This window comes from Nipponia nippon, unplaced genomic scaffold (genome assembly GCF_047370975.1).
Source record: "Nipponia nippon isolate SJK-2023a ecotype South Korea unplaced genomic scaffold, ASM4737097v1 scaffold_5, whole genome shotgun sequence".
NCBI classification, from domain to species: domain Eukaryota; kingdom Metazoa; phylum Chordata; class Aves; order Pelecaniformes; family Threskiornithidae; genus Nipponia; species Nipponia nippon.
In genome coordinates this window covers 4,959,211-4,986,544 of record NW_028262369.1, presented here as the reverse complement: position 1 = coordinate 4,986,544, position 27,334 = coordinate 4,959,211, and the positions used below count along the sequence as shown (strand labels likewise).

The 27,334-nt window shown below is 43.3% G+C and overlaps 1 protein-coding gene across 5 annotated transcripts in view; it reads left to right on the top strand.

Moving 5' to 3' along the window:
* Positions 1-27,334, top strand: part of ABAT (4-aminobutyrate aminotransferase) — a 64,222-nt gene that overhangs the window by 3,994 nt on the left and 32,894 nt on the right. For 2 of the 5 annotated variants that reach the window (XM_087730678.1, XM_087730675.1), the window contains exon 2: positions 22,750-22,878. In XM_087730678.1, coding sequence (XP_087586804.1) covers positions 22,809-22,878 — 70 coding nt within the window. In that variant the 5' untranslated portion in view covers positions 22,750-22,808. Of the gene's footprint in view, positions 1-14,075; positions 14,349-22,102; positions 22,251-22,749; positions 22,879-23,791; positions 23,811-27,334 lie in introns of those variants that run through there. The other 3 variants (XM_087730676.1, XM_087730677.1, XM_087730679.1) reach the window with 3 other exon arrangements.

Below are 27,334 nucleotides of genomic sequence, written 5' to 3'. Positions count from 1 at the left end.
GGGTGAAAGCCAACTGGTATAAAAGGAGGGTACTAGTAGGGTTACCTTCTGGAAGCTCTACGTTAAGGAAATTACCTATTGAATCCTGTTATAGTCTGATTATTGTATTATAAATTGAATTGAGGACATTTTTTGCAGCTCTGTTGCATTGTTTGTTTTTTGACTGTAATTGGTCTTTCTGTGTACTTGAGTAGTGTGAGTGTTGGGCAAATTGTGTCAGTTTGTCTTTGACTGGAGTTACATCTGCAGACTTGGAGGTCAGCGATTCACATGCTGCATCATAGCTCACAGTACTAAAGCACAGCATATGCAAAGAAGGATAATATCTGGATGTCGTAGTGTTTCTCATCCTTAGTGTTTAAAGCACTTCACAAATGAGATAAACATCACTGGACTGACTCTACAGGTGGGGAAACTGAGATAGACACAGGGAAAGCAAGCTGTTATTGCAAGTAACCTGCTGGGTAGCCTTTTGGACTTAGGATCAGCATCAGGTCTTCCGTGTCTGCAGTCAGCCAGTGCTCTGCCATTACGCTGTGTTGTACCTCTTGGACAATCTGGAGTGCAAAAGGGTGTGATGCAGACGTCTCCGGATAATGGAGACCTGAGTCTGTAAGTGCATGGTGTTACTAGACAAGCTGACCACTTGTAAAATGCATGGGGAAAAAAATGCAATAGAACTGCTTTCTCCAAAGCCCAGCCCTTTAGTCTTCTGAGGAATAACAGGTTTAGAGGCATACTGTACAGTGAGACGTCTTGTGCATTCAGATACAAAGTAAACTGAAATAAGTGGATAAAATTGGATATTTATGCCCAGGAGGCAGTAAGCAAGCACAGCATGCAAATAAACACCAAGCAAATCAGTAGGTGTCCTGCTGGCAGCTGTGCTGTCATTGGAAAAGGAAAATGTCCTGATCTGGATTCTTTCAGAAGCAGAGAGGAATTAATATGCTCGCAGGCCCTGTGTATATACATCCAAACCAGTTCCTGCTGCACCTGCCAGCACCTTAGAGGTCTCCAGGTGGTTCCCCTTGCCCTGTCTGGTTTGTATGGTGCTTAACAGTGAAGCTTCAGAACAGTGTGTGCAATGCCTTGTCTACCCCACAGCTGTATTCATCAGCAGTCTAGGAATAGCTGCCTGTGTGTTTAGGTACAACTGCACAGATCCCAGCCCTGCTGGGTGTGCTGACGGGGACAACTCCTGCCTTCGGAGGTGTAACTTCATCTGCAGAGTGTTCTTCTGATTTCTGGCCCTGAATTAAAGCAGCTCAAGTTACCTCATGACATGTACCTCTACTACTGCTTAACTTCATACTTTCAGTGATTATAATGTCAGAGTTCACAGAATTAGGAAGGTGTCACAGCTGAACTAAGACAAATTGGATCTGGTTCTTGTCTTCCCAGCTCTGTTTTATGACTTCTAGGATTTAGAGTCCATTCCAGAAACACTTTTAAAAATTTTTAACTGTTTCAAGTGCAAGTTAAGATTCCCTTCCTTTCTTATCCAAATGGAAACAGCTTGTGGAAATGTCTCAGAAAAAAGGGCTGTTCAGCAGCGGTACGTGTATGTATGGTATGAACAGTATAGCATTCATTGTTGTATCTCTGTTGTTAAGATACAACACTGTTGTATCTTAAAATCTTACTGTATTGGCTGTATACCAGAAACTTTTAATCAAATGGTGAGTCTTTGAACTTGGATGAATCTCCTTCGCTCTTGGCTTTGCCTTTGTGAGAGGGAGCAGGGAGAAGAAAGGAATACATCTTGATGGGATAATTCTCAGATTTCATATAAGACAGACGTTTCTCCTCTTTATTGTTTTCAAAGACCATTTGATTCCTTCTTGTACGTTGCAAATTATCAATCTGTGCGCACCATTTTTGTTCAAGCAGGCTTTTCCAGTACTGCCTACTCTTCTTTTACGATTCTCTGTAAGCTCTTAAGAGTTTTTCAGGCATAATGATAAGTCTGTATCAAATAGTGAGGTATCTTAGCCCATTTGAAAGAGTAACTAATAGAGAATAGCTGGATTCCATCAGAAGGAGAGCAGCTAGTACTGACGTGTAGGAAGCTGTGAAAGTATAGGTAAGTAATGCAAAAATGACACATCAGGATTGCTGCAACTTAAAAGACCACGAATACACTGCACAGATAATTATCAATGTGGGCCTATCCCCTATGGAAGGATGGATAAAACTTGCATAACAGATTTATCTTTCAGGAGGCTGAAAACACTCTATTCTTGTTCCAGACTGATCTGCTTTCAAATTACTTTTCTTCATGAACAGAAGAGGTTGCCTTAGGGGTCAGAGCTGCTACCAACTTAAAGTAGATAATTCTACCAGCCGCTGCTCTGTGGCTTGAAAGCCATACATCTCTGTCCCCTCTTTGTTTCTGAATTTTGTGATCTGCTTTATCAAATCCCAGCCCTGTTTCCTGAAATGACGGCTACAGGCCAGGAAAACAGAGAAAGTGATATTTGTCTTAGCCATATGGTGTTTGTGCAAAAATAACAGTATTCTGGGGGTTTTCCAAAGCATGCAAAGTGCATAAAACAGAATATTGTCCTAAACTGTTTCTGTGGCTTTCAGACTCATTTCTGATCTGTGGGAGTAGGGTTCTGTACTGCGTCCTTGTATTAGATTGTTTGTCTTTCCTTTTGCAAAATATTTTACTGTTCGTTTCCCATCTCTTAGTTAGCCAGATACTAGAAATTCAGCTGGTTATGTGTTGCAGTTCTTGGTTATATGGGAGAAGACCGTTGTCTCTCTTTCTGTCCAGTGGAGGTATGTCTATTTGCAGCAGAGAGAACATTTTCAGAGAGCATGATTTTCTTTTGAAAAGAAATGCCACTTTTTGCAGCATGAAGTTGATGTTCTTCCGTCCTAGTTTGTGGATTTGGAGTATTTTTGCATTTTGTGCATGGCAGCTTCTACAGTTGTAAATTCTATGGAGGAAATGAATACATGTTCTAGCTCGGGCTGGGTAGTCATTTAATTATTTTACTGCACCAGCTAGCAGCTGATCTCGCTACCTGCCTTTGTGAAGGTGTATTGCAGTCGCTTCTGAAGCTGTACTTCTGAAGGCTTGACACCTGCGGTGTCAAGGACACAGGTCTGCCCTAGTGATGAACTTACTTTTGAAAAAATGATGAAGCTGCACTGTGCTGGTTGATGTGAGAAAGCACTGAAACCACTCAACTAAAAGTACTGCCTTTAGTAAACGAACACTGCCAGCTTGAAGGAAGGGGCCAGGAATGTGAACTTAGTTATTCAAAGTTAAGTGATTCCCCTTTATATTGTCTGCTGCAATTATTTCAGTGAATTTCTCCACTTTAATGCAGGAAAAAAGCATTTGTGTAGATGAGTGCTTATATTGTATTGTATCAAACTCTTATTTTGGCCTCCAGCTGAAAGGCAGTGTACTATATAACTTTCTGTGGCAAGGTACAAGGCACTTTAGGCAATAAAGCTTCAGACTTGGTGAGCTTCCCATTTAGATTTTATGATTTCACTGAAATACAACTCAGCATTGGCAGGGAGCGGAGCTCTCTAAGAAGTGTTTATCTTCTTGTGACTCTTGTGAAACTCAGTAGTTTAAAAATTAAAATCTAATCCTGATGGTTTTTCTGGGGGCAATTAAGAGTAATGCAGCTTGCTAAAGATTTCATGGGAAAAGGTCAGTATGTCTCAAGTACTCTCTGGGTGACAGAATGAAGTGCCAAACTACTGGTTTAGCGGTACAGCTGTAATTCTGAGAGTAAAACAACTTCTAAACCTGTCGCCAGCTTTCCTTATCTTGAACACTTAAAAGTATTCCTTACTCCAGTGGGAATTTTCCTTACCATCCCCAAGCAAAGTTCAGTTTTAATTTTACAAGTGAAAATATGTTGCTTTGTTGTACCCATATTTAATTCTATTTTACATAAGAATTTTTTAGCAATGTCCTCAAAATGCCTGGAGTTTGAAACCTGGCATAGTTCAAGCACCTTTTTTTTTTTTTTTTTTTTTTTTTTCTTTTGGAATACTATTCCTAGCTGGATCTGGGGCAGAAAATTGGCTGGATAACAGCAAAGAGACTGAGTAATCACTCTTTGAGCAATTCTTACCTGGCACCTGTGAAAATACACCAGTAGAATCCAGTTTAGCCTTGGCCCGTTTGGGAGATGAGAACGTACCCTTTCCCAGCCCAGCCTGGCGGGCACGGGCCGCTGGTGGGAGCCTCTGCAGAAGGCTGACGGTACTGGGAGTGCGGCACCGAGATGGGGGCTTCCCAAGCAGAAAGCTCTTCGTTAGCCACAGGAGGAGGCAGCTGTTGTGGGAGAAACCTGCTGCACACGCTTCCTTTGGTTTACAGCACGTTCGCGTTTTGTGCTGACTCCCTTATGATACCTTTCGCTGAGTCAGCTGAGAGATTTGGATTCAGGTTCCCGTGTCAAAGTCTGCTCTCCATAACCCACTGGCAGTGCCACTTTCACAGCTGTATTGGCCATGTTTGTGAGCATGGATCCTGGCATCAGGATCAGCACGTCTTCCTCGCCTTTCCTTTCATCTCTTCTGCCATCTGCGTGTCATGAGCACCAGATTTTCTTTCCTGAAGCCTTTTAGCCTGCCCGCAGTGTCTGCATGATGCACTCTCTACTGGTTTTCCCACATAGCTTTCCAGCCCTTGTGTTTACTGCGTCTCAGATCTGTTTTAAGGACTCTTAGTCCTACCTGTCAGCTCTAAAAACAAATGCTTGTGACTAGAAGACCTCTGTAGGAGGTGTAGCAGAACATAGGCTAGCCTGTTGGGTAAAAGACCTGCTGGTGGGGAAAGGGAGGCTGGAAGCGTGGCCAGGGTAAACGGAAAGAAAAAGTGAGGAGAGGTGCTGTCCTGCCAGCGATGTTAGTGGGCATCTCGGCCTGGAGTACATGCGTTACCAGTGGGTCAGCTGGCTGGCTGGAAAGCACTGTGATATATTTATGGGTGTGGGAGAGTGTTACCAAAGAGCGTGGATTTCCAGCACAAGGTTTTCTTTCTAGTTGCTCCTTGGGTTGTTTGGTTGGTTGTTGGTTTGTTTGGTTTTTTTTGAGGGCTTTTATTTTTTTCCTCCCCTTGTAACCTTGGTTTCATTACTGGTTTCTCACAGAACAAAACAGTGGGTGTTGGGAGAAGACATAAATTAGTGGTGATGTTTTCAGGATATCCTATTTTTGATGTTTGGCTCAATTTTAAAGTATCCAGCTTCCGTCTGTAAGCCTTGTATCAGGCAAAGCACAAGGCAGCAAGCTCTTCATGGAAATACGTACCCTAGGGCTGGATGATTTCATGCTAGCTTTCTTGCCTGTAATCTTGGTATTAAATCACGCCTTCCTCTTCCTCCTTCCTACCCAGCAAATGCACAACCCTACAGATTTTTTCATAAGAGATGCCACCTCTTGCCCTTCCAGCTCTTTTCCTTTCTGAATGAAGTAATGCAAGAATATAGGCTTGCAGAAGCCACTGAGGAAAACAAGGGGGAAAAAAGCAGTTTGCAGGGAAAGGAAAGAATAATATCCCTCATTTGTATTTGTATAGCATCAGGCTCAATCTTGATTAAAGACTTTGAACATCACAACAGCGTGCCAATTTTGGCTTCCTCTTTTAGCAAAGGATAGAGTGTGCAGAGGTTCTTGGCAGCATCCCTTGACAGTAAACACAACTGAAATCAACTCATATGTTTTAAATTGGTCTGGCAATAATACAAAAACGTGAATAAGTAACATAAATAACATAAAAATTAAGTATTTTAAATAAGCTTGGTGTAACTTAATAACAGCCATATTTTTTGTTTGTATTATGTTTCCTCCAAATCTGTCCGCCAGGCTTTCTTCATGTTAGATGCCAAAAAATGGGAACCAGCCATCTTGTTCTTCTCCGTCACCTCTCTTTCAGCATCTGGCACGAATGACACATTTTTTGCCAGGTGCTTGCTTGATACTAGTGTCACGATGTACACCAAAAAAAATTAGGACACTGGGAGTAGGATGGAGGGAGTAAGTTTGTATTGAAGCATTTTTAGCAGCTTACTGTATAAATCTGATGATATAAATGATTGCCTCAGTGGGAATTAGAGAATATGGCAGGTTAAAAAGCTGTTTAGAAACGAAAACATGCTGCTCTGGCATGACAGGACAGATTTCAGGAATAAGATGCTTCCTGGCAACAGGCCAGAGCGTAATCCAACCACGCAGGGCTGCGGACAGGCTAGAGGCCACGGCTTCTGAACCCTTACCCATTTCATCCTTTCAGGCGAAGCACGCTGCTGAGCGTACTGACAGCGGCGGTCCCCAAACGGCAGGCATGAGGGATGTGTTGTACCTCTATGGACCATAATGTCATCCACCTCAATGTTCTCTCATCCTGGCTCCAGTATAAAGCAAACCTTGTTTTTTGCTCCACGGCTATTGCTGCAATGCAGCTTCCTGGAGAGGGAAATAGGATTACACAATCAGAGTGTGCTGATGGAGGTAGGAAAGCGGAGGATGAGCTTGGCTCAGATGAACTTCGCGCTCCTTGTTTGCAGTGCAGTTTTACCAGGTAATGGAGTTACGGGGGTGAAAGTCTTCAGTTTGTTCCATGGTTTGGGCAGCGGGGTATAGTAAGAGGCTGGTGTAACCACTGTAATGTGATGCTTCTGCCTTAGCTGTTGTAAAAAGCAGCTAAAGAAAAACGTAAAAAGCAGCTGAAGAAAAACATGAAAAGGGCTAGCTTGTGTTATTAAGAGAGGGAGTAGAGGCAAATGGAGATAATGACAAGTAGTGCTAGGGGCTGGATTCATGATGTTGTGGGGCCTTTGACAGGGAAGAACTTTCGTGATCCCAGCAACCATCTGTGCGTTGCAGTAACTATAGCTAACAAATCTCGTGCTTCTTTTCTTCTAATTGTGAAATCCAAAATGCCAGTTCTTTTACAGGTGCCTTTTAGCAGTAGCAGGAGAACTGTGACTACTTGCTTAAATTCTTAGTAATCTTGGGATTCACCAAGAAGGTGATTGGAAAATACCTTTTCTGATGCAACCTGTACGATTCCTGGTGTTAGTTTATTCATAAGAATTGGACCATTACATGATCATGAATGAGTTCAGACTTTGTTCTTTTGCTTCGCTGTAGGTTTTGGTGTAGTGGGACTTTGTTCGGTCAAAATGGTAGGACTGGTGACAAACATGGGTTCATGGATAGGTGATGTTTCAACAGTGAGTCAAGCGTGGTGGCTGCTCTCGTTGGACCTCTTCTTCCTCAAACTGCTCAGTTGTTTCCTTTCACTGGTGTACCTCGTTTTCCCTGAGCTGAACTTGTGACTACACTGGATGCTGTGAAGGGTTTGGTGATGTTTCTTCTCCAAACTGGGAATCTCTCTGGTGTGGATGGGAGACTGAGCCATGCAGGTGACAGGAGAGCTAGATGAAAGTGGAGTTCTTCAGAAAAGAAGCTAAGAAGGCGCTGCTACCCTTGCAAACCCAAGGTTGGTTGGGTGACACCATACATAATTTGTGGATGCAACACTTGCATAAATTGTATTTTTTTTTGCAGAAAATACGCAGGGAAAATCATGTTCCAGAGTGATCTGATAAACAATGGGAAACAGCTCACGGGTCCAGTTTTATTGTTCTGAATGGAAAAGGGAGGAGAAAGGGACTGTTTGTTACATCTGGTCAAAATCCACATGCAGCCTTGCATAACTGATCCTCTGCTGTGGCTGGTCAGCAAACTTTGCAGGCTTGCAGCCGCATTCCTCTCATCTGTTGCGAAAGTTCAACCTCTGATTACCTCTTTCAGCTACTGTCACTGGTTAACAGCAAAAAGGGAAAAGGGGCAGCTTGAGATAACACTGACAGAGTGCTAAGCAAAGGCTAACAAAGCACGTGATTTAGTAACTTCTATGAAGAATTATCTGATTATTGATAAATCCTGCAGTTGCATCCATTTGGTGAAACCTTGGTTTTATGAAGGAGAAGAAAAATTTGCCTATTTTTTTCCCATTTTTCTGAGCTGCCATGACAGTGCTCTCTTGGGGCCTCTTGAGAGGGAGAGGTTAAGTACCACTGAAGGAGGATGGAGAACAGTGCTCTGAAGGGACATGCTCCGCTGTTCCATTGTGCTAGCACTGCTTATGTTCATGAGCTATCCTTAGAAAGATAAATATTTCCCTTAACAGATTTTTGTTAAATAAATAAACAAGCTGTTTAACCTGGCTACTAGCTCCTTATTCCATACTGACTGTCTTCATCCTGGAGTACCTAGGGGGAGCTGCTTAAAATTACACTGGCAATAGACTTAGATTGATTTCTTTTTTATATGGCAGTCATTCCTAGTGTTTATTAGTGCCTTTCTGGCAATATTGTAATTACAGAGGCAGGCTTGTCTGATAGTGCAGAAAGGGAGGATAGCTGCTGCCCCATGCCACTGGACAGCTTACATTAAGATGCCTTCTCTGCCCTTGTTACAGCATTTTTGTGGTATTTGACAAAAAGTGCAATCTCTTACCTGTCCCACCACACTAAGGCTAGTGGTATTGCCAGCTGATTTGTTAATTAATATTCATCGTTACAGCCTATATTTGCAAGATATTTCCTTGCAGCACCCATGGATGTTCCTCGTGGGATATTTGCGGAGCTGCAGGATGTCCACTGGCTCTCTTGGTTGCTGGAAATGAATAGAGCCAGCACAGAGCTGCTCTGAAACTGTTGGTGTGGGAGGTGAGGTGTGCGGCACTGACGGTGGCTGCTGGCAGCATGGATGCTGGCTTCAGGTACTTCTCACAAGATTTCAAAACATACTTGGAGTGTGGGTGCAAGTAGATATTCCAGAAAGGTTATCTCCCAAATCCTTAAAAATCAGTTCTTTTCCATTCCTGCTTTTAGCATGTCTGTAGTTCCAGTCCATTGGGCCTTCTCCTTTATGAAATGGAAATAGTGGATATCTTCTGTGATTCCAGAAGCAGCTGGCATAATGTCTTGGGTTGTGTCCCCACTCCCAACTTGTGCAGCCTCTCTGAGCATCGCAGTTACACAAGGATTCCTTCAACAGTTTCTTGATTCCAGGTCCGTCTTCTCTGACCCCAGCAACTAAGCTGGACTTGCTCAACTCATCATAGAAACTTTGCCCGGTACTAGCAGCCTTCCCGAAACTGTCCAACACTTTTTAAATACCTAAATGTGATGTATCAAATCTTCACATTCCTGTGACTCATAGCTTGTATGTACCAGACTGAAAAACAGAGCTCAGTCTCTTATGCGGGTGTCAGTGTTATCGTGAGAGTAGAGGGTGCAGTATAGATGTACCTGGATGAGACTTTACCAGTGAGTTTAGCCATTAGCACACTTAGCAAGGTCTAATTTACCTCCTCAAATTTGTGTCCAGGTATTTAGTACTTAGTACTTGTGTGAAATGTTGTAGTGCAACAGCTTCGTTATTTTTGTCAAATAGGCAATATATAAGGAGTAAATAAGCGCTGTTTATGCAGTAGCCATGTGGGTTTTTTTCCCTAGTGGGTAACTTTCAGATTTTGGTAACCTTCGGTGAGTCTTCCACTTACCAGTTTTTCTACCTTGCTTTTAATTCAACAGAGTGTTTTGGCTCATTCACAACTACAGTTTTGTGAATGGGCCCAGTGAAGTAAAAGGGACCACTTGAGAAATATGTATCTTGCTGAATCAGATTGGCACTAGTTTCTTTGTCCATCTGGAGCCCAAAAATAATTTTTAAAACATACTAGGGAATTTAGCCGCAGAGTCTATTGATTAACACTGCGCACGTATCTTATGTTCCCTAAATTGTTTTGAAAACTGCCCAACTGCTGTTCTTTTTAACCTATTGCCTGAATAAACAGGCAATAATAGGACTTTTGAATAGTAGAAATTCGTAGTAATTGTGCTATATCCCTTTCCTTCTCCTCCTCCTGAATATGAAGTTCTCATGTTTAATGGGAATTAAAGTAGTTGGCATCTGAAGAACAGAGAGGGGTAATCCCACTCTCCCTGTGTCAGTGTAAGCTATACCAGTTAGTGATTTGTAAGTAGTGCAGGTGCAGTTCAGGTGTGCCTTTGCACACATGCAACCTCTGATTTTTTTTTTTTTAAGCTGAGCATCTCCCCACCGAAAGAAATCTCTGGATGTCAGCGGTATAGACTGCAGTGAACCCACTCTGTTCGTCAGGCTTTTTACTTCTTTCAAAGAAGAAAAACTACCTCTGTACACTTTGTGTAGTGTTATTGAATGTGCTAGGGTATGAAGCAGTCTTTTGACTAGCCGCGGGTTGGGAAAGCTGCAGTGTGTTGGGTTTCCTGCAAAGCTAAGCAATCCCAGTCTTTCCCTTTATTTTCTGTTTTGCGCTTTGTGATAGTGCTCTTCATCCAAATAAGATTCTTATCCTTCTGTCTGCAAATTGTTTGCTCAGATTTTTACAATTAACTTGGGGTCAACATTTATATAGTCTTACTTTATGTTTTCTTCCAACTACATTGAAAGATTTTTTTGATGTATTTTAAAGTGAACCCAGTAATTACTGTTCTCAGTACCTAAAAGTTGATTTGGCACTCCAGTTAGTGCTTTATTCCTTCTCTGAAGATGGCAAGCCCTTCAGAGGCGTGTTGCTTTTTCTCTTCATGCAAGTTTGGGGTCCTGAGACCCTGCTTTTTAGTCCTGTGGCAACTCTGTTGTTTGAAGGAGGACTAGGACTTGGTGCTGAGTATCCTGGCATGCCTTGTGATACTAATGTGTTTTGTTCCCATTTCGTGCAGGCGTAGGTGATGTTTAGGATTTTGACATCTTGTCTCTACCCTAGAGCTGCTATTTCTGGATGGTGAATTTTCCTCAAGTATTGTGGCTCTGTGTTGTTTGAAACGCTTTGTTTTTCCCAACAAATTGTAGTAGATGCTTTCTGGAGTGTGAGGCGGGGATTAAGGAGGGCTATAGACTTGCTTCTGGAGGAATTTGCCATCATTTGCAGTGAAATCCAGCAGCTGATAACATAGTGAAACCTTCTGATATTTTCCATGAAAACAAAATATCCTTTATACTAACCTTGTGCTTTTACTTGGTCTTGTGGACCAGCCTGGCCAGAATCTGATCCCCATTTTGCCTTGTATCATCATAATATATTTCAGAAGGATGTATGTAGTATTGACACATAAAAATACATCCAACAGTGGAAAGACATGCTTTTGATTCTGCTAAAGCAGGAGATTGCTTTCTAACGGTGAAAGATTGTGTAATGAGTGAGTCTTCCTTGGAAAACTGCATATCAGTGCAGATTGTATACTTACTGTGGGTGGTTGGCGATGTCCTTTCCAATGACAGACTATTCAGCTAGATCTCTTTTGCCAGTGTTCTCTTGATTAAACCAAATGGAAGTCCATGGCTTTCTTGTTACAATCCACAGTTTTGTGAACTGCACATTTTTAATACATCTTAAATAAGTGTTTAGCCATTATAGTTGCTTCAAATCGCTGACATAAGAATGACTGGGACTTCTGCGTTCTTTGCCCTGCAGCAGGACTTAGACGAGTCATTGTCATCCTCTTTGTGCATCCAGCCTGCCAGGGAGGGTAATTATGGATATGGAGGGGCTGCACTGTGGGTGAAGAGGCTGAAAGCAGCCGTACGTAACAGCAAGAACTTACATTGCACCTAGGAAGCCGCAGTTCAGTGTCAAGCCATTTGATGCAAGCGTTAAAACAAAAAAAAAAATCCACTGCAAATAAAAGCCTGCTACTGAATTACTCTCTCCCTGGAGGATGAGTTTCCAAGCAGCTGGACAGGACATGGCATAGCGTGATGGGGCAGGATGCTGACTGGAGTATCTAGATGATGTTGTCATATAAATTGTTAGCACCACTGTAGCGCTTCACAATAAGAAGTACTTTTCATCCGAGATAATTTTGTTTAATGAGTTTAGCCTCACATCCTGTGATGTAGCACTCAGCAAAGGCACAACAATTTCTTTGTCGTACCTCAGTCTCCCCAGAGTGCACCCTTAGGAGCTGTAATCCTGATTATTCACTGAATAAGTGAAGTAATAAATTGCTGATACAAAGCATTGCCTTTGAATCCAATGTTTTACATGTGGTCAGTGTAAATACCTGCAACTTTTCTCAGTCCTTCCCCCTCTACTTTGATGTGTCCCTGCGCTAACCATCTGTCTGAATAGGATTATTGCACTTTCTGCAGTAGATTAGCTAGTTAACAAGTTCAGTTTAGCGTCAGCAGTTTGTTTTACTGTCTGGCAACCGGTACAGGCCAGTTTAAATATGTCATTTACAGTCTGTGTATGTAATTAATAACAGATTTTAAATTATGAAGAAGGTGAGGGATCATCTTCCATCTTTAATTTGGATCAAATCAACAGCTTGTTACTTAGGAGTAGTATGGTATCTGTCTTACAAATGACTGCAGTCTGAGCTCCTTTCTTGACAGCTGCCAGTGCTCACATGGGATCCCAGGCCACAGTCTTACGGCAAAGGAGAAGGGAGCTGAAACAGTTAGCCACGTCTGATTCCCTTCCTTATTGGTGTTAATGGTGTTTTCCTTAGCAGTTTGTCTGGGTGATGATCAATTGTCCATTTTGCGTAGAAGAGCTCTTGAGAGCAACATTGTGACTTTAAAACACGTACTCCTGCAATGGATATAAATCGGTTGTGTGGATACTGGTATCGCATCTGTTGGTGTGTAAATTATCTGTGTCAGGGTAATGTTGCAATGAAGGGAGACTGCGGAGTGTGTCTGGTCTACCCGAACGAATTTCTGTCCCTCGTCATTCTGGTGTTAGCACGGTAATCATCACAACATCCACCCCAACCAAATAAATACTGCTGCTGTTACTGCACCGAGCGAAGGCGGAAGAAGAAAACACGGTGCTGTAACAGCAGCCCAAACGGGAGTCACTAAATTGCCAGGCACCTGAGCCGCTTCCTATAAGCATTGCATCTTCTATCTTTGCCGCTTGCTTCCGATATCTGTCCTTCCCTCTGTCTGTCTTAGACCCTTCCTTACACTGCTCTGTGCTTGGGCTGAGCCAAGGCAGCACAAGTCTCAGGCTCGCTCTGGTTCCCTGAGACCAGGCTGCTCCCTCGTCTCCCTCCTTGCAGCACATGGGTGCAGGCGCTTCAGTCGCAGCCCCTCGGGCAGGCTTCAAACCCTGCGCTTAGGAAAGCATCCTGCCGAAACGTCGCGACCTGCAGCTGGAGCCTACGGGAGACAGGGCGTAAAGCAGGTCCCGCAGCCAGGATCCGGCCCCTGGCTCCCTGCTGCAGTGCAGCCCTGCCTGTTGGGGGGCACGGAGCACCCCCTCCTCTGCTCGAGTCGTTTTAATGCCTTGATTACTGAAGTGGGTAAGTCACCATCTCACTTGTAATAATTACAGATTTCCTCTGTGATTTTTCATTTGTCGGTTGCCACAGCAACCGTGCAGTGGCTCGGCCGAAATGCTGTCACAGGCATTTAAATCTGAAGTGGCTCAGCCTTTTCCTGCGCTCTGGTGCATCTTCCCTCTTGCCCCCCGGCACCATGGCAACCTGGCGATGGCATTCCTGCCTCGGCGATGGCACCCTGTGCTCGCTTTCCCTGCATCCGCAGGCCTGAAGGGATGCTGCTGTTATTCTCTGTGCATATCGGCGTCTCTCCCATTCCCCGTCGCGAGCAGTGCGCGGCGGGAGGTGGCGTTAGGATGCGTGCTGACTGTTGTACTCCCTGCACCTGTGCACGGCCTGAAGGAACTGAACCGAACAAAGGTTATTTTATGGCAGTTGCGTGCCTGGGTGTCACCCTCGGGATATTTGCAAATGAGAGTAAAATGAAAGGTTTTAAGGACAAAACCTGTTCTTCGGCTTCCACAATTCTTGAAAACTAAGGGGCCGTTTCAAACGTTAATACAGTCTAGCTCTGCATCTCAGGAATTTGTTTTCGGAAACCTGCCGAGAAGGCATTCAGGTGAACTCAGACTCCCAGGGGTTCGAGCTGATGGGCTACACCCACATGCCAGAGGTACTGGAGTGGCAATGGGCAGAGCCAGATGAGCTCAGGTTGAGGCGAGTTGGGTGTTACTCTCCACTGGGTTTGGCTGAGCACGGGGCATAGCTTGCAGGAGCTGGTTTCATTAACCTTCATTAACTGGGGCATTCCCTCCAGCTAAGCTGCAGGGTCGCAGCTCAGGGTTTCCTCTGGGTGATGCCTGCCCTCACTGCCGGCAGTCACGAGCGGCTGCTGGAGGGAGCTGACAGCAATGGCATTTCTCACCAATGCAGCCTGCAGCAGCCTACTCTAAAGTGAAGGAGAGAGCGGCGTTTTCAACCAGCAAGCTGGCTGGGGGGAGTTTTCATCCAAGTCGTGTAAGTGCCTTTGCCTTGTGTCTGCGTGCGGTAGGGGTTAGTGCAGAGTCCGGCTGAGCCTGCAAGGGCTGCGCTCCCCTGCTTTCTGCTCAGAGGTGAATGCGTGTCTCTCTGCATGTGCAGGCATGTGTGATGTTAAAACGTCCCTGTCATGGTGAGCTGTTCCCCTGTTTGTTTGCTGGACCCCTTGTAAGAGAAATCTCCTGCATGCGTCTGCTTTTGTGTGTTTTCAGCTGAAATGGGGGTCACCTTGAGAAGGCAGAGCGCTCGCTCCCGTTTAAGACATTTCCCTTGGTTTGCTGCAGGCTGCCTCCAAGTGAGCTATTTTATGACTTCAGGAAGCAGAAGAATAAATTGTGCTTTTACAGGACATTTTATTTGATGCTATTTATCTATCTGTTTTCATGACCTCTGAGGAGGCAGTGGTAGGATGCTGAGGAATAAATTATTACAAGGAATATAACTGGATTTCCTTGGAGGCAGCTCCACTTGAGGGTATTTTGCAATACTTTAATTTTTCAAAAACTACAGAATGCTTGTGGAGCAACTAATCTAAAAAGCGCAACTGTGTCATAATTTCAGCTGTTTAACCCGTTGAGAGCTGGACTGTTTTGGTGTGGGAAATGTGTGGAAATTAGCAGGCATGGTTTGGATATGTTGTTGCTATCTGCATTTAAAATAATGGATTCAAAATAGGCAGGCTTGAAGAGAGGTTCTTACAGGTAACTCACTAGTAAAGTTCACTGAAATATCAAAGTGCAGTTTTTTTCAGTGGAAACTATTAAGGAATGACAAACTAAAAAAAATTAAAATTTTTCAGCTAACATTGGTTCAGTTGTGCTTGGTTTTTACCAACACTTATGTAGAGTTATGCCATTTACATAGGTATGTTTAGCTGTGGATCTGAAACTTGCCCAATTTCTAACATGCTTTTTAGACCCCATTTTTTTCTTTTCCTGAGACAATGTATTCCTTTCACAGGGAAGGTGTGGGCACATTTCATGCCGGCTTAGCTGTTCCAATAGTTCTTGAATCAAAAATGAGCTACTCAAAAGTTTGGTCAGTCACCTGAATCCTAGTGTGCCATAATAACAACATTCCCGCCTGCTCTTATTCATTGGATTAGGGACCAGGAGTCTTTTCTTCATCCAGTATTTGTTGGAGAGAGGGGAAACAAAGAGAGACAAGGGCAGAAAGATTAAAAAAAAAAAAAAAAGGCAAAAAAGATGTATTCATATCCAACCACCAAACCCTGCTTAGAAGACATCTAAAGAGAAGACCTGGGACACGTGAGTGCAGTGACGCTTCTGGCTGTAGATGAGTTTTAAAACTTGATGGAAGGTCTGAAGGTTTCTGTTGTAGCTTCGCTGCTGGTTCAGCTCTGGCCTAATTGTTGGTCTTGTTAGGCCGGTGGTTATTGCCATGTCCTGATGGATACTGCACAGTACTTTCAAGCTATAAACGTGAGGTTTTTGTCTTGTGCGTTGCATCTTGCTTTGGTCCTTTGCGGCAGTTTTCAAAACAGACTGACTTGAATGCCAGCTGAGTGTGGAGTGAGATAAGGTAGCTGTGCAAAAAGCCCGTTTATTAGGGGAAGACTTGTGCTGTCGTGTGCAATATTTACTGTTTTGTCAAGACTTGAAAGACAAAACCAGTTTCCCCATTTCTGTTCTTCTGAAGAGTAGTGGGAGTGTTTGATCCTGTTGGTGTCAATAAATAAATAAGCAATCGTGAATAACAGACACTTGAGCTTTCCTTGTAACTATGACAACTGTGTCCTTGACAACTCAAGTACAATCATGGAGTTTCCAATTACATCCTGTTCTAGACAAAGCCGTTAAGGTTATTAGAGGAATAAACAGCAAAAGCAACTTGTCAGCTTGTGAAGTGTTTTCTGGCAAAATCCACTTTGGTGGTAGATACACGTTTCCATGTGCAGATAGCTGTCGCTTGTTTTGTCGTCAGTGTTGCCTGGTGGGAAGTGCCTGGGTGAGCTGTGCTCGCCCAGGACAAACCGGCTGTTCGTTGGTGAGCATCACTCTTCGCGCTGACTTTTTCGGCTGCTGCCTGTGAAATTGCGCCAGATGAGTGTTGAGCTTCAGAGCGCTCAGGGGTCTCTTTTCTGATGCGTCGTTGTCCCGTAGACCCAGCAGGACTCTTCCGCAAAGTGTCTCGGTCGCTGTCGTGATCCTGATACGTGTCCTTGGTGTCGTGGGGCACCTGTAACCACCTTTGCTTTTGAAGTATGAGGCTGTGGCCTTTGGTTGACCACGCTGGATGAGGAGCAGCTTCTTTCTCTTTTCTGTGCCGTCTCATGAGGATGGTGCTAGGTACTGTTCTTCCTGAAGTTGAGGGTTTCAGCTCTGTTTTGTGCTGGGTTTATATAGATGCTGGATGGAAAATCTGATGCCAGCCTTATATGAACACTAGACATAAATGTTCTTGCAACTACCTCTTAACAGGACTTTCCTGTTCCTGTGATGATTTGAGATAGCCTTAGTCTAGCTATCACTAGAAATTCTTGATGTTACTCTAACAAACTTCTCTTGCAAATGCTGTTGTAAGCCAATTCATTTTTTTTTTTCAGAACTACCTCAACAGGTTTTTTTCCAAAGGTATAAAAGCACCTGTTGTATTTCATTGTGGGCACTCAGGCTTTCTTAACTACATAGTCTATATTGAACTCTTAGCTCTGCTTCTGGGACCAAGTGAATTGCAGTTAAATACATCAACATGCTGGCAGGCTGCTTTATTTATTTACTTTGTTGTTTACTACATTTAAGTGGCTAAAGCAGTAAGTCAGGATTTCTAATGTCACCCTGCGCTCTGTCAATAACAACTGGTTAAGTCATTCAATTTTTTCCTGCTTCAATCTATTGGATGTGGACATTGCCCATCTCCCCAAGGGAGGGTGAGATAGTGCTTAATGACTGCAGTGCATTTTCAAACAGCGGGTGCTGTATACATGGAATCTGTTTATGTAGATACCACAATCCCATTAAGTTGCCCCATTCTTACATTTCCCATGCTTGTATTTCCTTGTGAAATTGCAGGGATATGCCAGACTCTGGGATCTCCTTGAGCTGTTTTTGGAAGTAAAACATTTGAACTGCATCACCTAAGTCATGAAAGATGCTTGTTTGTGAACACTGCAAACCAGGAGACTTGTCCCGCTTTAAAAATCCAAGGCTGTTTGTTGTTATTCTTTTAAGGCAGGGCCCTTCAACTCTCTGTTTTGTGGGCCCCAGACACACAACGCTATCTGCCAGAAGTTGGTGAAAATAATAAAAAATGAGTAATGAGGGATTTTCATGAGTTTATGGGGTGCAGAATGTAGAAGGACTAGTTAAGATTTTTCCTTCTAACTTGTCACGCTGTTGCAGACTAAGAGATGATAGGGCTTGGGCAGCAAGAAAGAGGCTGGAAAGCTTGTCCCTGTTCAGCTCAGAAGCTGCAGTCCCATCCAGCTCTGGTTTTGGCAGCCTTTCTATCCTTTCCCTCTTTCAGAACTGCTTATCTCATCTCTGACTTACTGTACGGTAGTCACTACCTATGTGATGGGGCCTGTGACTCCCTCTTCTGAGTGCCCATGTCCTGGCCCCATTATCCAAACTCTTTCCAGCTTCCCTCTGATATATTCCAGTCTGATTCTCTTCCAGAAAAGCTGTTTGAAGAGCCCTGGTGTGCTGGTGTGGGAGCATTGTGGAGGTTAGGAAAGGAGAAACAAGAGCTCATGGAAGATAAACAACACAAAAAACTGGACTACTAACGCTTTATCACATTGTGAGTCTTTGTAACAGTAGTTGGACTCTCTGTCCTGTGAAGCCAAGGAAATTACCTCTTCTTTCCAAAGGAAAATCCGCTTTGCAGTATTTTCCCACTTTCAGCACAGCTACCTGAGTACTGCAAGGCTTTTCAATGTTGTTCTTTTGTTTTAGTCACAGGAACCATAGCTGACTTGGCCTCTCAATTTGCAGTTTCTTCCACTGTTAAAAAACAGATGCAGAAAATGCGGTGTCAAAGCATGTTGAGCTGTGAACTGAAGAGCCTTCTCCCCGCTTTGGGAAGCACCCTCCTTGCAAACTGTCTACACCAGCTCGCCTCCAGGATGCCGGGGCAGGCTGGGGTGTGGAGAGGGTGGGTTTGCTTTGAGGCGTAATGCTGGTGCTGCCGGGGGGGCTCCCAACAGAGAGGGGAAGCGGTCGCCACCGCCTGCGGGATGGCAGAGCTTCAGGACCTTGGGCTGCTGCCCCTGCGCCCACCGCCAGACCCCGCGCAGCTCCCAAAGCCCATAAGCCTTGCGCTGTTTTCACATTGAGATGGATCCAAGCAAACAGGAGTAAAAGATAGTTCGAGATGTTTAAAATTTCATAACAATTAACACGTAGCATGACGATACCCTCGCTCGCTGCTGTGCAACATAGAAAAGTCAAGCAAAGGAAAACAGCAAAGAAGGAATTAATTTTTGTTTACCTCCCTGCTCCCTTGCCCCCGAAATACGTATTGTGAAGACTTGTGGAGTAATCGCAGTGTGCAGCTTGCACTGCTGTTTCTAAACCGCTTAATTGTTCTGGTTAAATGGGTTTGGAGCAGCTGAGGGACAGATGAAAGTGCCCCCATGAATTTAAAACAGGCTTCTCTGTCTTTGGTGAGAGTTGCAAGAAAGAGATGCAAATCTGCAGTGCTGACTTATCATCTGTGTCTTGCAGTGTCTCTGTTTCACCTCTTACCTTTGCATCTATCCCGAGGATGCTTTCAAGAGGCAGGTTTTTGCAAGCTGTGGCCTGAAACACGGACATCGTGCTGCATTAGCTTCTCTTCTAGCAAGCGAGAATGTTATACAAACTCCTAGTTTGTACATTTTCGCTCTTGTATCTGGATCAAGCCCCCCTGAATGTTGGGGTCCCTGTCTATTGTTTTATATTTTTCCAGGGGTTCCCCCTAAGAGACATGATCTTGTTAGCGGACAGAAACAATGCGTCTTTATATGTTCACAGTAGGCTACTGCTGCTGAATGACTGTTGTCGTTCCTAGTAACTAATTTTGCCTGTCAGAAATAATCACTCAGTACAGAATTTTAAGAGCTGCTGTTGAAAAAAATACATCCAATTTCACATTGTGTGCATTTAAAAAATCCACGTATCCTTATGTTTCATGTGCTCAATAAACTATACTGAGCTTCCTCTTTGAAAATAATTTTTCTTACTAAAATAATGTGACTGTGACTTAGACTGTATTTGCCAGTGCATGTGTTTATGTAATGCAAAATTACATACAAAAAAATATATGCAAATATAGCTGTTTCGTACAGTTATCTGAAACGATGGCCTTTGACAGCTCAGACAGTTGCCATTAGAGGAAAATTATTTAGAGAAGACTTTATGAATCTCTGTTTCTGAAAAAGCCTCACTTCTTTGAGGTCTAAGGTAGCTAGCATTTAATCACAAATCTAATCCAAACATTGTCCTTCACATCCTCTTTACAGTCTGATATCTGCAGTTGGTGGATGTATTTTGCCTAGATTTTAAAGAATCTGAAACTGTAGGCAGTTGCTCCGAAGCAGCAGTGGTGATGGAGCGTGGCTTTGCTGCGGTTTTGACATGTGCGCGAGCTGATTTCTGCTGGCTTGCAAACTGTGCCGCTGCTGCTTGCAGTGCTCGGACAAGCTAGGCCTGTGGGAATTGATCAAGAGATGCATTATGGAGGCAAAATTCAATGGGTTATGATGATAACCAAATAACGTGCGCTTAGACAAATACACCAGTCACATCAGCTGATCTCCTGCGAGTATTTGTGTGCATAATGGAGATGGAAAAGAAGTTGATTTTAGTTATACTCAAATGTGATATTACATGATTTATTCTGACTCTGGACTAGAAAGTGGTAAAACGTTTTATATAACAACTGTCAAGGAAAATTAGGGCTAAGCTACTTTATTTTAAACCTCTTGCAATAATTTTTTTCTACGAGTATTTCAGAAAGTCAATACCATTTCCAGATATATTTTGAGCCTTTTATGAATATTGTATTTCAACCATTAAAGGACTTAAGATGAACAGTAAATATAAGTAAAAGGAGTGGGAAAGAAGAGTAGGAAAACCTGAAGGGAAACCTGGACACTGGTGGGTAGGACTATGTAGCATGATTTGAAGGTATGTTTGATTTGTTTGTGAAGAGGCATCTCATCATTGTGGGGAAGGTAGGTTAGGCCGTTTGTAGCAGAACGCCCACGGGAGATGACTGACGGGGACTAGAACGACGAAGCAAATCTCAGTGGGTTGTTTTAGCCTTCTGTCAGGTCCGTTTGCACTGCTCCATTTGCTGGTTCCTGTAATGCTATGTTCACGTTAGCTTTTAACAGGCTCCTAGAGACTTTTAAAAAGAAATACTTTGCAGAGCAAACTTAAGGAGGGAATTGTAGGTTGCAGAAGTACAGACCAGATAAATAACTCTGAGCAGAGGACATCAATCAAGGTGGTTAATCGTTGTGAGAGCTGCTGGGCTGATTCACCCTTTAACAGCATTTTTCCACAGTGGTAGTCTCACTGACTTAGATTCGCATTTCTTTTTTCCTAGAGGATGATCATGAGATAAGAAACTTAAGGTATTGGGATATTTGTTTACACATTGATTATGCAAAAGTTAGCACAACTAAAGAAAGAAGCTGAGAATGAGAAATTAATGAAAGAACTAAATTTTGTCTTATAAGTGAAGTTACTCTTTTCTGAAAAAAATTAACTAGTCCCCTCTACACTTCTGACCCAAAACCTTACAAAGCTAACCTAGCTTTTTCCAGTGTGCGCACGAATGTTGTGCAAGCGTTTGCTCGCCTTGGCAGATTTCAAAATACCTTGAATTTTAAATTGAACTCGGAGCAAACTAAGTGAAACCAAGTGCTATGTCAATTGTCTGGGAAGGCATAGGGAATTTTCTTTGTACCTGAGTATTAATAGGTCCATGAATTAATAGATCTCTGTAGGCAAGGAGGTTTTTGTTTCCTTTTGCCAATTTTGAAAGAGCTCAAGCGAGAAGGAAAGCAAAGAGTATCTTGGCTAAAGACAATACAGAAATTAAATATCTGATATATTAGTGTTGGGTAAGAGATACTTCCTATCACGGTAGCAATAGATCAACTGCTTCCCTGCATCTAGTCATCAACATGTTTGTGTATTTTATTGATGGCAAAGACATGATGTAAGCAGTAAGCTGTGATCTCTTTCTGCTGGAAGATCAGCTTCGTTCTCAGAACGTACTTGTTAAATAGAGTTCTTCCCAGGAGGTTTACGGGTAATAGTGACGTTTCATTTGGAGTGCAAGCCTCCGTCCATTGCTACTAGATGGTCTATACCCACTGGGGATGGAGGGACATCCAGTGAGGTGAAAAATGCCAGCTTGGTCTCTGTACAGGCAAAAGAGACCTCTAGTGTCCCGCATAGAACACAGGGTACCACACTTCTGAGTGTAAAGTTTGACTTTAACCTGTGTCCTGGATAATAATTCCATGATGTGTTTTATCTGTTTATGACTTCCAGCCAGGCTTTCTGCACAGGTGATCCAGAGTGAGAAAGGAGTCATGTTAACGTTCATGCTACTTGACTTTACAAGGTCATTTATATTTAACTAGCTGAGGTAGAATCACAGAACGGTTGAGGTTGGAAGGGACCTCTGGAGGTCATCTGGTCCAGCCCTCTACTCAAGCGGCGTCACCCAAAGCAGGCTGCTCAGGACAATGTCCAGTTGGGTTTTGAATAACTCCACACCCTCTCTGGGCAACCTGTCCAGGGTTTTTCTGTGTTTAGATGGAGCTTTCTGTACTTCAGTTTGTGCCCGTTGCCTCTTTCTTACCCAGTCACTGGACACCACGGAGAAGATCCTGGCTCCTTCTATACTCCCTCCCGTCAGGTATTTATTACACATTAATGGGATGCAACCTGAGCCTTCTTCGGGCTGAACAGTTCCAGCTCTCACAGTCTCTCTTCGCAGAGACGTGATTAATTGGTAGAAACTGTTTTTTCAGGGGATTGATTTTTCTTTTATTTCCTAGTGCTTGTCATGCTGTCTTCTTGTATTAGATGAGGTTTTTCTCATAAACTTAGGTTGAATCAAAGTAACAGATTGGCTTGAGAGACTGACTGGAAACAATTTTTTAAAACTTTATTGTAGTCCACATACATAGAGAAAGTAGAGGACTTAGTCCACATACATAGAGAAAGTAGAGAAAGTAGCATCAGACTTGGGTCTCAATCATGAGACTGCTCTGAACATCAGCAGTAATCCATCAAAGCATGCTTTCCATTTCTTTGGATTGGAATTAGTGAAAGGAGAAAGTGAAATGGATGGCACAGTAATAGTGGCTGCATCCGTAGGGACATGAACAAGTATTTGCTTTTCTTTTTTTCAGAACGTCAGCCAGAAAGGAATCTCTCAAGATTGAGTCTTTTTGAGTAAAGAAAAGATAAAATGGCGTCAATGTTGCTTAGTCGACAGCTGACCTGTTGCCTGCAGCAAAACTCCAGGCTGCTTGTATTTGGTAAGTGGTTTTTTTTTATATTTCTTGGTTTGGATTTGGTAAGTGTTCACTTTATGCTGGTGGAGAAAATTCCAGTGTGAACATTGCTGGGATTTGTCTGGTGGTGTTGAGTCTTTCAAAACTTGAAGAATACGATGTTCTGCATCTTAGATAATGATGCAGTTGTAGTCCAGAAGTGGCCCACAAAGGTGCTGTGGTTTTTTGTTGTGTTGGGTTTTTTTTATTCTGCAAACAAGAACTCAGTTAATAATTCGCGCTGTGAATTGAAAGGAAGCTCTTCAGCCCGTGGAACTCCGCTCTTGCAGAGCTACTTTCTGGTGCTACGTGGTGCAGAGATGAAACAACCATCCACCAAAATTAGCCTTTTTTGTCTTTGTGCTATGTAGCGTGACCCTGCCCTTGTGGGGAGGTTTCGTGTGACTGACATGAAGAGGTGGCTCTCACTGGGGATGTGTGTTTCTGCCTGTACTTAGCTCTAGTGTGAAATAAAAACCTACCACACAGCACCAAGCTACTTTCTCCTAAGTGCGTAACAACAAGTTCTTGCTTGTAATTTAGAATGTGTATGTGTATAGCAAGCCTGCAATCTCTGTGAAATAGATATAAAAACTAAATTTCTGTTGGCCTTGTTGGACAAAGCAGTGTAGAATGTAAGATCTAGCATCCATTTCATGTGCTCGTATACTGAACACAGTATGGCTGGATGGCTGTTTCTGTGACCGAGTAAATATTAATGTTTCTTCTCTCCTCTAGCCCTTCTTCTGCAGTGCCACTGTGCTCCTTCTGCCACTGCCAGGCAAACACAGAACCCTTCCATTTGCTCAGAAACTTAAACACGATTGATTTCCTTTTAAAGAATACACTTTGGGGATCAACTGACCTTTGGCTGAAGAACACAAAGTCTGGTCTTGTAACTATTGGAAAAGTATTAGGTCAGTGTTTCAGTACAGGATGCGCTTCTATTTACGGGAGTGACGCACTGATTATCTGCGCTGTGCGAGAGGAGTGATCGTTTGGTCGATAGTGGACAATGGAAAGTGCTTGCAGCAACGGGGCGTTCATTAGTTGTCAGTCCTTTGAGCTAATCTGTCATCTCAGTATCACTTAATGCTCCCGGTCCCTCCCAGCGTCTTGCATGCTTCTATGCGGCTTCCCAACCACAAAGACACATATATTGCAGTTGTGCAAGATACTTCAGGTCACTGGAGGGCAGATGCACGAACTCACACTTCCTTTCTCACCATTGCTTCTCACATTGGGGTGTAGATCTTCAATAAGACAGGAGCGTAACTCTGGGCTCCGTTAATCCATCCTTGCTTTCAGGAAACTTGTAAGTGGGAAAGCCTGCTAAAATATTGAAGCAAAGAATAGAGGGCCTTGGCTGCAGGTTGTATAACAGACCTGTGGCCTTTGAGACTGAATGCTTTGTGTGTGTGTCTAGAGATTAGAAAAGATGGAGCAAGAGGAGAGCCCCTCACCAGAAGGAACTGTATCCTGGCAGTTTTTTAGCCTGCAACATTCCTGGCTGACAGAATAGTCAGGAGGCTCTGACACTTATAGCAAAAATCAGAGCTTCAGGCCATTTTTCTGGAGAGCCCAGGCTAAGGTTGCAGTGCCACTGGTCTCTGCTGGCTTTTAGGGAAATGCTGAGGGTGACATCCAGGAGCTCTCTGCTCCAGAGTGCTCTCCTCCAAGGTGTTTTTGAGCACTCAAGTTCAGAGCTTTACAGACTAAAAAAGAGACTTGTACATTACTCCCACAAAAATCCTGCAGTGCCATTTGGTCTACTGATTTTTTTGCTGTGGATACTGAAATGACAGGGTTTGCAAGGAGGGGATGGAGGTGGAGAGGAGGAGAGAATAGATTGCCTCTTGGTAGAAGTCTCTACGTCTGTGGGCTGTCATGTTTCACTTCTATGTGTGCATTAAGCGCAATAATCCTGTTCAGCTTGAATCTATGATAAATTTATTTACAGAAAGAGTTTTTCTCATCCTTGATTGTTCCTGATTTTTAAAGCAAACGTGGGAGTCAGTATTGTGCTGACCCTGGGCATGAAGTAAACTGGTTACTGACAAAAAAGGGGCATGTGGAAAGGAACGATGTTGGCAAGTTTGCATTCACTGCAACAAAAAATTACATGCACATTCACTGTTGTAAAACGTGGGAACAAAGATAACTAAGCTTTATATTAATGAAAGTATTTCTAGAAAGCTTTTCTCTAGTTGTTTGTGGGAGATAGTGGTTAATTCTAATTAAGATGGATTTCAAGCCCTCAATCTTTTAAGGAACATGGGACAAGAGGTAAGCATCTGGTTGGAGAATTTTTTTTTTACTTAACCGTTGCTTGTAGTGTTCTCATTACTAACACAGTGCTAGCCCGTGGCAAGCTAACCAGACAGGGAAAACGAAAATCATTTAAGTTGATCAAAATGCAAAAACTAAGCAAAATTTATGAAAGTAGTATGTAACTGAAATCTTCCCTAAAAATGTGAAGCCTGTAAGTATTTGGAGTCCTTACACCTTCCTTAAAAATAAGCCTTAATCAGGTATGTTTTCATTTTCCTTATGTATTTGATCTACTTGATAGTTTGGCCTTGAAGATGAAGTTCACTCGAATCTGAAGGATGGCAGAAGAATGAGAATAGACTGAGTAGGTAGCCTAATCTTTTTTTATAAAGACTCCTGCGTAGTGCTGTCAGTGCGGTAACAGCCAGACAAATCCAGGAGAGGCAGCTGATGTTGGAGAAATGACGACGTACCTCCGCGTTACGTCTTGCCTGAATTGAGTTCTGTTGCTACTGCCAGCCAGTGTGCTGCAAGGTGATCACAACTGATAGTCTGAATGTAAATACGTATTCTGCTTTGTGTGAGCTCTGGTTTTATCGGCTGTGCCACTGTAGCAGGAAAGCTGTTCCATTTCCATGCTTTGGAGGCAGATGAAGATGCAGTCGGTTGTTAGCTGGTAGGGTAGTACCGTAATTACGAGGTTAGGATGAGACTCCAGAGATCTAGGTTCAGTTTGCTACTGATTACCCCACTGAGTTGAATTCGTCTTTGAATCTTGAACTGGAAAGCATGCCAAAAGGTCAGTCTTCTGCCTGAAGGTAACATCAATTTGCATTAGTGCATGCCCATGCCCTTGTAGGATGCTGACCTGTTCTTAAAGGCCCCCAGCAGTGTGGCTTCTGCAGCCTCCCCAGGCAATCCGCTGTATTGCTGAACTGACTTTACCTTTAAAACTTTTTTCTAATATTTAACCTAAGTTTCAAAACAGGAAAAAAATCCTTACTTACTGTCCTGCCCTCAAAGGACCTGGAAGCTGGAATGTTTATTTTTTCTTTGCAGCAGCCTTTTACGTATTTGAAACCTATTACCACCCCCAAGACCTCATACTTTTTTCTCAACTGGTTTAAATACTGTTTCAGTCTCTCCTCGTAGGTCCAGTTTTATTATTTATTCTCTGCACTTTTATTGCCGTGCCCTAAATGGACTAACTCTGGTTGAGGCTGTACTTCACCTATCTCAGTCTGTTTCCTATCTCTCTACAGAGGATAATAATGTTTTATCTCACAGGTGTGCTGCAGTAAGGGCTGAGAGATGTTCATACTAATTATTGACTTGTCCCCATCACAGTTAACTGGAAAGAGGTTGGAAAGCCATGAGAAGTGTTTACTCTCAGTCCTACTTTTGTCTCCAGTATTAATCCTTGCTAAGACTTTTTACTTCTTTTATTCAGTTTGTACATTAGGAGCTTCCCTGGGAAATCAGAGAGAACAACCTGGATATGCGTGAGGGATGTGTGGGAGAAGCAAGGATCAACTCCCTTCACTGGATTGTAGAGAACATAGACTTGAGGTCAGCTTCAGCTGATGCCCTGGGAACGGGCCATTGGTGACTGGGGTGCAGCCTCTCCCACTGCACTGAGGAACCTCTACTTTTCTGTCTGAACAAACGTTCCCACAAAAAGCTGAGATGTATAGAAGTGTTCATATAAAAATCTGTTGCTGGAAGGAAGCCACAAGGCTAAGTTTGGACTTCACTTCTCAGTTCCTTGAGCAAATGTAAGGCCACTGATGTTCCCGTCTAATTGTTCTTTCTGTGCCACAAAGGGTGGCTGTGGCAGTGCTGGCTGTGCTTTCCCACCTGGGCGTTCCTCCTGTCTGTTCATCCGTAGAGGCGTCCTGAAGAGCTCTCATAGCTGGTACTCTGGCCTGTTGTGCTGCAAATGAGGAAGGATGTTACGACTGATTCAGATCACAAGATCTACACGGAAACTAAGAGTTGGATGCTCCTGTAACTCTGCTGAAGAGTTGATTTGGGATTATGCTGTGGTGGGGAGGGAGGACTGTTCTTACTTTTTCTTACTGGAGCTTCCACTTCCATACGGCCTGTTTGGTATCGGATTTTTTCTTCGTCTTTGGAGAATCCTGTTCCAATAAAATCTCCAGTGTGTAAG